This window comes from Elephas maximus, chromosome 12, assembly GCF_024166365.1.
Source record: "Elephas maximus indicus isolate mEleMax1 chromosome 12, mEleMax1 primary haplotype, whole genome shotgun sequence".
NCBI lineage: Eukaryota > Metazoa > Chordata > Mammalia > Proboscidea > Elephantidae > Elephas > Elephas maximus.
Genome location: NC_064830.1, coordinates 80,917,716 through 80,930,375, shown reverse-complemented (window position 1 = coordinate 80,930,375; position 12,660 = coordinate 80,917,716). Strand labels below are relative to the sequence as shown.

The following is a 12,660-nucleotide window of genomic DNA, read 5'->3' as shown; positions in this document are numbered from 1 at the left end:
CAAATGTTAACATCTTACATAACCACAGTACAGTTACCCAGTTCAGGAAATTAACATTGATACACTATTGTTATGTCATCTATAGACCTTATTTAAATTTAGCCAATTGTCCCACTAATGTCTTTTTTATTTTTTTTCTGGTTCAGGATCCAATCAAGGATTGCGTGTTGTATTTAGTTTTCATATCTCCTGTGTCTCTTTTAATCTGAAAGAGTTTCCCAGTCTGTTTGTTGGTGTCAGTTCTGGTGTTTTGCAATCTAACTTACATATAGTAAAATAATACCCCTTTTACTGTATAGTTCTTAATTTTGGCAAATGCATACATTTGTGTAGCCACCATCACAACCAAGACGTAGAGCAGTTCCATACCCTAAAAATTCTCTCATTGCCTTTGTAGTGAAACACTTTCTGTACTCCCAATCCCAGCCTCCAACAACTACCAATCTGTTTTCTGCCTCTATGTTGCTGTTGTTGTTAGGTGCCACTGAATCGCTTCTGACTCACAGTGACCCTACTTACAACAGAATGAAACACTGCCTGCTCCTGAGCCATTCTTATAACTGTTGCTATCTTTCAGCCCATTGTTGTAGCCACTGTGTCAGCCCATCTTGTTGAAGCCCTCTTCTTCACTGACCATTTACCAAGTATGATGTCCTTCTCCAGGGACTGGCCCCTCCTGATAACATGTCCAAAGTATGTGAGACAAAGTCTTGCCATTCTTGTTTCTAAAGAGCATTCTGGCTGTTCTTCTTCCAAGACAGATTTATTCATTCTTCTGGCAGTCCATAGTATATTCAATATTCTTCACCAGCACCATTCAAAGGCATCAGCTCTTCTTTGGTCTTCCTTGTCCATTGTCCAGCTTTCACATGCATATGAGGCGAGTAAAAATAACAAGGCTTAGATCAGGCACACTTTAGCCCTTAAAGTGTTTGCTTTCTGCTGCTGTAGTTTTGTCTTTTCCACAATACCGTACATATAAAATCACACAGTATATAGCCTTTCAAATCTGGCTTCTTTCAGTTAGTATAATGCATTCGAGATAAATCCATATTGTTGTGTACATTGGTGGTGGTGGTGTTGTTAGGTGAGTTGATAGTGTTGTTGTTGTTCTTAGGTGCATTGAGTCAGTTCTGACCCATAGCGACCCTATGTACAACAGAACGAAATGCTGCCCAGTGTTCCTTACAATTGTTGTCATGCTTGAGCCCATTGTTGCAGCCACTGTGTCAATCCACCTCGTTGAGGGTCTTCCTCTTTTCTGCTGACCCTGTACTTTACCAAGCATGATGTACTTCTCCAGGGACTGATCCCTCCTGACAACATGTCCAAAGTATGTAAGACCGAGTCTCACTACCCTTGCTTCTAAGGAACATTCTGGTTGCATTTCTTCCAAGACAGATTTGTTCGTTCTTTGGCAGTCCATGGTATATTCAATATTCTTCGCCAACACCACAATTCAAAGGCATCAATTCTTCTTTGGTCTTCCTTATTCATTGTCCAGCTTTCACATGCGTATGATGCGATTGAAAATACCATGGCTTGAGTCAGGTGCACCTTAGTCTTCAAGGTGACATCTTTGCTTTTCAACACTTTAAAGAGGTCCTTTGCAGCAGATTTGCCCAATGCAATGTGTCTTTTGATTTCTTGACTGCTGCTTCCATGGCTGTTGATTGTGGATCCAAGTAAAATGAAATCCTTGACAACTTCAGTCTTTTCTCCATTTATCATAATGTTGCTCATTGGTCCAGTTGTGAGGATTTTTGTTTTCTTTATGTTGAGGTGTAATCCATACTGAAGGCTGTGGTCTTTGATCTTCATTAGTAAGTGCTTCAAGTCCTCTTCACTTTCAGCAAGCAATGTTGTGTCATCTGCATAACGCAGGTTGTTAATGAGTCTTCCTCCAATCCTGATGCCTCATTCTTCTTCATATGGTCCAACTTCTCAGATTATTTGCTTAGCATACAGATTGAGTGCATTAGTAGTTTGTTTTTATTGCTGAGTAGTATTTCATTTTATATTTATCCATGAACCAGTTGAAGGAAATTTGGGTTGTTACTAGTTTGGGATGATTATGAATAAAGCTGCTATAAACATTCATGTACAGGTTTTTGTGTGAACGTAAGTTTTCGTTTCTCTTGGGTATATACCTAGGACTAGGATTACTGAGGTGTGTTGTAACTGTATGTTTAACATTATAAGAAACTGCCGAACTTTTCCAAAGTGACTGTACCATTTTGATTCCCATCAACGAAGAATGAGAGTCTCAGTTGCTCCACAAACTTGCCAGCTTTTGGTATTGTTATTTGTGATTTTTTTCCATTTTAATAGATGTGTGGTATTATCCCGTTGTAGTTTTAATTTGTATTTCCTTAATAACTAATAAGACTGAATATCTTTTCACATGCTTATGTACCATCCATTTGTCATCTTTGGTAACATTAGCCTGTTCAGATCATTTTCCCATTTTTTTGAGTGAGTAGGTTGGTTTTCTTGCTATTGAGTTTTCAGAGCTCTTTCTATATATTTATATATACACATTTTTTTTCAGATATGCAATTTGAAAATATATTCTTCCAGTCTATGACTTAACAGTGTCTTTCAAAGAGCAGACATTTTTAATGTTGATGAAATCCAATTAATTTTTTTCTTTTGCCTAATTCTGTGTCAAAAAAACTTTCATGTTTTCTTCTAGACATTTTATAGTTTTAAGTTTTATATTTAGTGTTTACGATCCATTTTTTATATAGAGCAAAGTATAGATTGGGTTCTTTTTTTTTTTTTTTTTTGCATGTGGATATTCAGTTGTTCCACCACTATTAGTTAAAAAAATGGAAACTGTCCTTTCTCCACTGAATTGTTTGATACATTTGTTAAAAAACCTATTAAATGGTATATGTGTAGACCTATTTCTGACCTCTCTACCCTGTTCCATCGTCTATCCTTTTGTCACTGCCACGCTGTCTTAATTGCTCTAACTTCATAGTAATTCTTCAAATCAGACAAGCTGATGCTTACATCCCATTGCTACTTGGAGGCATCTGTCTTTCCTTAGATTTCAGGCTACTTAATTAGAAACCGTGGTGGCACAGTGGTTAAGAACTCCAGCTGCTATCCATAAAGGTTGGCAGTTCAAATCCACCAGGCGCTCCTAGGAAACCCTGTGGGGCAGTTCTACTTTGTGTTATGGGGTCACTGTGAGTCGGAATTGACTCAACAGCAATGGGTTTGGTTTTGGTGGTTTGGTTGCCCTGTGACCTCAGGTTTCTTATGGGTTGAAGAAAAGTAACGATTTTGTAGTTTATCAAGCTTTTGCTTATTATTAGCCTTAAAGCCATATTCTTTCCCATTGAAGAGCAACATGAAAAGATAAAAGCTTTATGTGAATAGATGAGAAGGGGGCAAGAAAGGATGCAGGCAGATGAGTGTAGCAAGCTGCTGAAATATTCCATTGAGACAGGGTGGTAGACTAGGGTGGTGATAATGAGAACGAAAAATAATAGCAAATGAGGGACATATTAAGGAAGTTAATACTTAGAAGTTAATAACACGAAGTGAGGAATGGGGGGTATTGAGGGACAACATCCAAGTGTATGGCTTTGGCCATTGGGTGGTTGATGGTGCTATATCCAGAGATGGGAATTACCAGAGGAGAATCCAGTTTAACCAATTGTCTCCACCTATGCTCCTGCCAGGATTTTCTGCAAAAGAGCAATGATCAGATTGCACAAATTGTCCAGCTGGTGCGAGGAAAGCTGAGCAGTGGGGCTCGGCTCACTCTTGGGGCCCTCACGGTCATCGATGTCCATGGTAAGCAAAGAGACCTCCTTTGGTGTTACCGACTGTCCAGGAACAGCAGCCACATGTACCCCTTCCCCTTCTCCTGGATGGAATGATACATGGTCTCCTGACTTCTCCGACTGAGACAAAGGTGAAGGAGTAAGGAAAGAAGCCAACACCAAAAAGGTTCTGTGTCCTCCATCTTCTGTCCCTCTTTCCCACCCCCAACGTTATGCAAGGAACACTCCAAGAAGACCTCTTGCTAAGACAGTAATGGCCAAAGCCAATTCCAAGATTTACCAACTTGGGGTGATTTCCTCGGGCTAACAATAGCTGATATTTTTGAGTACTCACTAGATGCCAAGGTTTGTGCTAAGTGTTTGGCACACATTATCTCATTTTCATATGTACTTCACCTGAGACTTAGAGAGGTAAATAACTTTCTGAGAGGCACACAGCTAGTAAGTAGCAGAGGCTCTTTCATAATTTGAATTTGTCTGTTTTATTCCAAACCCAAGGGACTGGAAATGGGCAGTGATGCTGGGAGGGAGTGGGTGAGGGATGAAGCCTTCCAGCTCTTCCTTAAAGAAAAAAGGAAGACAGCAAAAAACTTGGGTCTTTATATAAAACAAACCACTCCCACATCTTCCCTCCATCATCACCAAGGCAACAAGGGCTGGACCAGGCTAGTTGCCTGGTAACAGTGTCTCTTGCTCATACATTCAGCTTTCTACTGGCATTTCATGGCATCTTACTCCCCTCAAGGCTGATGCTCATTTCAATCTGATTTCACTTGGATAGACTAACATAAAATTGCGGAGAGAGAAGGAATAATATGGCATTCTACACAGCTGGTAGGCATGATAAGTGCAGGTGTGGCAATGAAAGCACGTGTACACACACACACAGCTTAGAAAAGGTATCCCCAACTCAATCCCTTTGATATTCACCTTCCTCCTGGGACTGTCATGCAGATCCCTACTCCTACTACCAAGAATCCAGTTAAATTCCTTGGGAAGGGAAGAAGGGCTTTTGGTGTAATCTCCTTTAAGGACTCTTCTCTGCGGAGTTTTGGATTTTACTGTAATAAGGGATACTTCTCTCGCACAGAGGCCGTAGACTTTCAGAAGTGTCCTTTTGCAAATTTATGTTTCCAATGATTCTAATTTTGAACATACTGTAGTAGCTCTGAGATCTCAATAGTTATCTGAGCTACCTAAAAAAGAAAAAAAATCAATGATTTTCATAAGGCTATGTCCATTCTCCAACATCAGGGTGACCATTACTGAGAAAATTAAACTGAACTCACAATCCTATGAGAGAAACGGAAAACCTAGGAATGTATCCCCCAGCTGGTTTCACAGCCCCCAGTGGAAAGAAAACATCTAACTATGAATTCATGGGACCCCTTCCCATGATAACCATGGCAAGCCAAGCTGATTGCATTCTTCTAGGCCATCCTAGAGGCCTGGAACAGGGCCAAAGGGGTCATAGCGAGGATATGGTGGCATTTGGAGAAACTATATATTGCAAAGACCTCTGGGTTTGTCCTCCAAGAATTTGGGGATGATAACAGTATAACAGAGGCTAACATTCATATAATGTTATGGGTGAAGCACAGTTCAGTTAGTAGAGAGAGAGCCCTGATGGCACAATGGTTAAGTGCTCGGCTGCTGACCAAAAGGGCTCCAACCGTCGAGGCTCTCTGCAGGAGAAAAGACCTGGCAATCTTCTCCTGTAAAGATTACAGCCTAGGAAGCCTTATGAGGCTCTTCTCCTCTGTCCTATAGGGTCACTATCAGTCAGAATCAACTTGATGGTACACAACCACAAACAAAACAAAACCTGTTGCTGTCAAGTCAATTCCGACTCATAGCAACCCTGTAGGACAGCGTAGAACTGCCCCATAGGGTTTCCAAGGAGCAGGTGGTGGATTTGAACTGCCTACATTTTGGTTAGCAGCCAAATGCTTAAATACTGCACCACCAGGGCCTCTTACGTGTATATATATACACACACACATATATTTACATTTAATCTTCATAATAGCCATATTATATTATATTATCCCCATTTTACAGATTATACAACTGAGAGACAGAAAGAAATTGAGGAATTTGCCCAAAGTCACATAGCTAGTTAATGGTAGAACCAGATTTTGACCCAGACAGTCTCAGTTCAGAGCATGTGGTTTTAATGCCTCTGCCATACTGTCCGAGAGCATACAGTTCAGCAGGTTCTCCGCCTGGCTCCTTGGGAATAAGCTAAAACCAATTTCTGAAAGATACTACTGCCTACAGGTTGCAGGTAGACAAGGAAGGTAGTTGAGCCTAAAACTGGAGAGTGAGAGGTAGCCTGGATGATCTCCGTAGACCTCTTCTGAGGAATTTATAGAGATGGAAGGATTCTGCTGGCTCCACATGTGTGTATTTCCATCTCTGTGTCCCAATAGCTCGTGACGTGGTGGCCAAGTTATCTGAGGACAAGATTTCTGATCTGAACGACTTCCAATGGATCTCCCAGCTGCGCTACTACTGGGACGCCAAGGATGTGAAGGTGCAGATGATAACTACAGAAGCCTTGTATGGCTATGAGTACCTGGGCAACTCCCCCCGACTGGTGATTACTCCCCTCACTGACCGCTGCTACAGGTAAATGCTGGGCCTCCCTCAGAACTGATGGGTGAATAGAGAAGAACTCCAGAGGTGAAAGAATCTGGGGGGGAGGGTAGGGATATCTTGTGTTCATTATCTTTACATTTCAGATTCTTGGATTTTTAGAATTTTGCTCTTAGTCACCATGGCCCCATAGATGATGACAGAAACGAAGCCTTCAGGGTAGAAATGAGGACCCAGTAGAAACCCTAGTGCAAATTAATATGTTTGAACCAACAAGGGGAAGGATGATGTATGTCCTTGAAACTGACATGGTACTTAAATAGAAAGCTGTCCAATGGCGGGAATCAAGATGGCTCCTGGAGATAGATAAGGAGTCTGATGAAGAATCCAGGCAAGGAACTTCTAAGCTTTGCCAGCCAGACTGGGGTTAGAGGGCCTGTGATAAAAACACACTGTCATCCTGTGCTCAGCAAAGTGCTTTGCTGCTTTCCTTGGAATTCATAACATTAAAATCTCAATTTTGTGAATTTGTCAATTTTGTGATGTTTAAATTTTCTTTGCTTTTGTATATTTCCTTACAGCCTTTGGAATCTTTTTAAATTATGAAAATAATACTTGGATATTTTCTCCTTTCAAAATCCTCAATAACTTCTTTATTTTGTGGTTTTTGCTCTTCATTCATTCATTCATTTATTCCACTCATTATTTAACATTTATTAAAGCTTCCTGTACCCCATGCATGGCCTCAAGGAACCCTAATCTAATAGAAGAGAGAGAGAAACACATACACAAAGGATTACAATGAAGTGGTGTGTTAACTGAAATTAGTAGACGCTCATCTAGGGGCTGTGAAACCACAGTTACCACGCCACTCATTCACTAACGTTTTTGTTGTATCTACCAAGTGCCCGACACTGTATTAGTTTGCTAAGGATAATATGAAACGGAATCAAATACCATTTCTGTAGTCAAGACCTCGTAATCTTGTGGGAGAAATATGCTATTTTCACCATTCCATTAGCACCAGTTGTCTTCAGAATGTGGAATTTATGAGAATTTTTTGCTTTTGACTCATTTATGTATGTATGTGCATGTTCACTTATTCATTCAGTTGTTCATTCAACAGATATTTATAGGTGCTACCCATGTTGCGGAAACCCTGGTGGCATAGTGGTTAAGTGCTATGGCTGCTAACCAAAGGGTTGGCAGTTCGAATCCACCAGGCGCTCCTTGGAAACTCTATGGGGCAGTTCTACTCCGTCCTATAGATGTCGCTATGAGTCGGAATTGACTCGAGGGCACTGGGGTTTTCTGGGACCCATGTTGCAGGCACTGTGCCATGTCTGAGGTCCTGATGCTGAATAAAACAGAATATATTGGCTCTATGACCAGGAGAAAAAATTTAAACTATTTGTATGAGTCAAAAAAAAAAAAAAAAAGAAAACCCAAAAAGCCAGCTTCTCTGCTCTAATTTCTTAGGCCTCAGGCACTGAGTTCTTGTTTTCTTCCCCTTAGGACACTGATGGGAGCTTTGAAGCTGAACCTTGGGGGCGCTCCAGAGGGCCCAGCTGGGACAGGCAAGACAGAAACCACCAAAGATCTGGCCAAAGCTTTGGCCAAGCAGGTAGGGAAATGCCATTCACCCCTACCCTCTCTTCCCACTCCCCTCTGGTAGTTAGCATGAAGTTCAAGGTGGCTTAGTGTAACAGGCAGAGTGGGCTCCAGCTCCTCCACTGTAACAGGAAGAGAGGAGCCCCGGCCACCTGTTTCATGGTGCAGGATGATCTAGTTGTGATGGAACCCATCCTGAATGATGCCTCCATCCTTCCTCTCTCTAGTGTGTGGTCTTCAACTGCTCTGATGGTTTGGATTACAAAGCCATGGGGAAGTTCTTCAAGGGGCTGGCCCAGGCTGGAGCATGGGCCTGCTTTGATGAGTTCAACAGGATTGAGGTAACTCTGCTGCTAAGCTACAGAACAGAAGGGTTGGACACACAGGGGCTATGTTTCTGGGCTCTTGACTCCTTAATGACAGGATGACAGGGCCTTGTCTCTTCCACGGCCCCATGCAGAGATTAGGTACTCAATGAACTAAAAACAAAAACATCCTCAAGGAGACAAAATTCGTACGTTATAAACATCATCCCCACTCCCATCATATTCATTCATTTACTCACTTATTGAGCAGCTACTGTATGTGAGGTAGTCTGCCTATATTCATGATACAAAGACGAGTAAGAAATGCTCTTACCCTCTAGACTGTTACAATCTAGTGTTGTTGTTCTTACGCACCATTGAGTCAATTACAATTCATAGCGATTAATGTGACAGAGTGGAAGTGCCCCATAGAGTTTCCTAGGCTGTAATCTTCATGGGAACTGATAGCCAGGCCTTCTCTCCCTCGGAGCTGCTAGTAGGTTCAAATAGTCAACCTTTCAGGTTAATAGCTGAGCACTTAACCCTTGTGCCACCAGGGCTCCTTATAATCTAACCCGTTGCCATCAAGTAGATTCCCACTCGTAGCAACCCTATATTACAGAGTAGAATTCCCCCATAGGGCTTCCAGGGAGCAGCTGGTAGATTTCAACTGCCAACCTTTTGGTTAGCAGCTGAGCTCTTAACTTCTGCACTGCCAGGGCTCCCTTACAATCTAGTGTACCAGGAAACCAAAAGCCCTTTTGCCATTGAGTCGATTTCCACTCATAGCAAACCTATAGGACAGAGTAGAACTGCCCCACAGGGTTTCCAAGGCTGTAATCTTTACGGAAGCAGACTACCGCATCTTTTTTCCATGGATGGGCAGGTGACTTCAACCTTTCAGTTAGCAGCCAAGCGCTTAACCACAGTGCCACCAGGGCTCCTTCAATCTAGTATAGGGAAATAAAAATTAAACAAAACAAATTAATATGCTAGAAGTTTATAGTGGTGACATAAAAGTTTTTTTTTTTAAAAGAGGGGGTGATTAGTTCTTTTTGGGTGCTAATGGAGGTCAGGAAATTTAAACAAGAAATTTGAATCAATAAACAGTTTGAATACTTATTTTGTGTCAAGCACTAAGCTAAGTGCTGGAACAAAGATAAAATACTATGGAAACCACTTACACACACACACACTCACACACACATGCACACCAATTTTCTTCTCCCTACTCAAATCTCACATCATGCTCTGAGTTTTGACTGTGAAGGTCTGGTTCCAGGTGACTGGGTTCTCTCCTTGCTAAGTGAAGGGGACCCTGGCAGAGTGGGAAGGCTGTCAGAAGCAGTAGCTTGCATCAACCAGGTGTTCTCACCCCAGGTAGAAGTGCTGTCTGTGGTAGCTCAACAGATTCTCAGCATTCAGCAAGCCATTATCCGGAAGCTAAAGACGTTCATCTTTGAAGGCACTGAGCTCTCTCTGAACCCAACCTGTGCCGTCTTCATCACCATGAACCCTGGGTATGCTGGCAGGGCTGAGCTGCCAGATAACCTCAAGGTAATCCAATGCTGAGTATACTTTATGATATGTGAATCTCTGTATGTAGCCAGGGACCTCGTAGAGAAGCCAAACAATGAGTCCAGGTCGCGTTTTCAGCTGTGAGAAGTAAAAGTGGAGTTTGATGGTATTAAGATGGTACTTGGCCCCAGATCACAACCACCTCCTCAACAAGGTCTCATGGAAGGAGGGGGAATACATACATAGTAACCGGTGGTAAATAGGAAATAATGAACACTATAACAAGGGTCACTATTTCAATTGCCTCTAGGAGAGAAGCAAGCTGGGCATGGTAGGGACTCTGGTAGATGCCCCATGTGTGAACCACCTAACGAAGCTGGTTAAGCCTAAGTGGTTTCCAGACCAAAGCAGGATGTTCTAACCAGCTCTAGAGAGCACATTTGCCCCAGTATCTATTGCTGAGCTAGTCCAAGGTACAACCATGACAATATCCATTGGCCTTGCTGCTAGTGGGTGACCTTAGTACGCTGTTCTCATGGAAGGAAAATAAAAACCAAAGGGTATAAGATGGCTAGGTCTCCTCCCACCACCTGAGCTGCATGAAAAGACCAACCGGAGGGAGACTTCCAGGCAGGGGCACTGTACTTACCTTGCTTACCAGATCATCTGTAGTGAACAATTTCACATTTTTTCACCACATCAAAGATTCTGCTTCTAGGTATGACTGGCGTCTGTCTCTCTCCCAACTCCAGAGCTCCTTCCTGCAGAATGAAAGCCTCTTTTCAAATTTATAATCCCTGACAGGGACAGATTACCTAGTGAGCAAGGTACCAAAAAAAAAAATAAAAAAGAAAGAAAGAAAAAACGCACTGCCATTGAGTCGATTCCAACTCATAGTGACCCCACAGGGCTTCCAAGGTTGTAAATCTTTATGGAAGCAGACTGCCACATCTTTCTCCCAGGGGGCCGCTTGTGGTTTCGAACCACTGACCTTTTGGTTAGCAATTGAACGCATTAACCACTGCACCACCAGGGCTCCTTCAGTGAGCAAGGTAAGCACGGGCTTACATGTGCTTACTTCCTAATCTGTAGCAAACGTGAAATTGTTCACTACAGATTAGGAAGTAAGCACAAATAAGCCCGTGCTTACCTTGCTTATTAGGTAATCCACCCCTGCCTCCAGGCCTGCTCTGTTACTGATTTTATTCTAATTTATTGCTCCAGCACCCTGAAGTAGAAGAGACAAGGGAGACCCAACCACACCCACATCTACTGACTTAGAGCACGGTGACTCCACCTGCTAAAAATGCATCCTGGTTAGTGTCTGGAATCTATTCTAGACAGATGATTCCTCTGTCTCTCTGGGAATGGAAAAGAGTCAGGGAGATCCTTTGTTAAGTATGGCTGCTCTCCTTTAGGTCAGCGTAGGCCAGTGAATGTACAAGTCGAATTTGGACCCAGATTCCTCATTTTTTTTTTTTTTTTTTTACCACCTAGTAGCTATAGCTCCCCCAACCTGCACCTCTCACAGCCAGCAACCGTGTTGGATCTGCACATGCAACTTGCATGAGACAGTGTAGCACAGTAGAAAGCACCCGGGGGTTGGCATCAGAAAGCCTGAGTTCTACCTGGCTCCACCTCTAACTAACTGTATGACTTGGGCAAGCCACTTCAGTTTTCTGGGGCTCACATCTCCTCTAAGATCTCAGATAACAATAACAACAAAAGCTGATGTTTACTGAGCACTCACAATGTGACACACTTTTCTAAGCACTTCACTTACATTGTATCATTTGTTCTCTGTGAAGAGGGTAAAGTTATTTTCACATTTTGAGATGAAAGAACTGAAGACTAGAAGGCTGAGGTTGCCCTATCTAGCAGCCACTTATTTAACTTGCTCACAACTAGTAGGTGACAGAACGAGGACTCAAAACAAGGTCTGTGACTTCAGGATTCTTCTGATGCATGTTGGTCCTGCACTCCTAAATGACTTCTGCTGTCCATATTGAACCCTGGGAAGCGCCAATGGTTGAATGATGCTTTGAAATGAACTCACTCAGCATAGGAGAATAAGGTGCTACTGGGATACCAGTATCTAGGGCCTCCCATACAGCCATTCGAGGGCCCAGTGTGACAACACAGACCTGGACAGGGCCAGTGGGGAGGTTTGTTGAGCAGCGCAGCTATCCAGTGAAGGTGGTCCTCCACATTAACTTGTTCTCCAGGCCTCCTTTTATAATTATCATTGGAGCCATCTGCATGATCATGCTATTTCTCATTGCCTCTGTAAATGAACTCCCCCACCCCCATAATCAGTGTACGTGTCCAGGCTCTGATTGGCTGGTTATCTCTTTTCCAGGCCTTGTTCAGAACAGTGGCCATGATGGTGCCAGATTACGCCCTGATTGGAGAAATCTCCCTCTACTCTATGGGGTTTCTGGACTCTAGAAGGTATGTTACATTGGGTCTTCTACCTTCCAGTCAGTTAGGAAAGGCTCTTAAAGAGTAGTTTTTGGTCTGGTGAATTCAAGCTGAGTTACCCATTGGGAGAAAAGGGACAATTTTGAGGAACTTACTTCTGTTCATTGGCTGATCATTGGGCACACAGTCCTGGCCTTGATCCTGATAACATCCCTGCCTGGGAAATGGCCCAGGTTCCCAAGAAACCTCTTTTTTTTTTTTTTTACATACATCCTGACTTCTATTAAAGAAAGCCACCAACTCTCTCCTGCCCACCCCTCATTCTAACACGCACTGCTAAATGGCTTAAGGTGAGACTGTAAAACCTAAGAAATTATTTTAAGATTGAAGAGGAAAATTTAATATAA

General features: G+C 42.6%; 1 protein-coding gene across 7 annotated transcripts in view; it reads left to right on the top strand.

Moving 5' to 3' along the window:
- Positions 1 to 12,660, top strand: part of DNAH3 (dynein axonemal heavy chain 3) — a 195,904-nt gene that overhangs the window by 80,940 nt on the left and 102,304 nt on the right. For 6 of the 7 annotated variants that reach the window (XM_049903316.1, XM_049903322.1, XM_049903317.1 and 3 more), the window contains 6 exons: positions 3,696 to 3,810; positions 6,233 to 6,431; positions 7,914 to 8,022; positions 8,237 to 8,350; positions 9,695 to 9,871; positions 12,192 to 12,283. In XM_049903316.1, coding sequence (XP_049759273.1) covers positions 3,696 to 3,810; positions 6,233 to 6,431; positions 7,914 to 8,022; positions 8,237 to 8,350; positions 9,695 to 9,871; positions 12,192 to 12,283 — 806 coding nt within the window. Of the gene's footprint in view, positions 1 to 3,695; positions 3,811 to 6,232; positions 6,432 to 7,913; positions 8,023 to 8,236; positions 8,351 to 9,694; positions 9,872 to 12,191; positions 12,284 to 12,660 lie in introns of those variants that run through there. The other variant, XM_049903321.1, reaches the window with a different exon arrangement.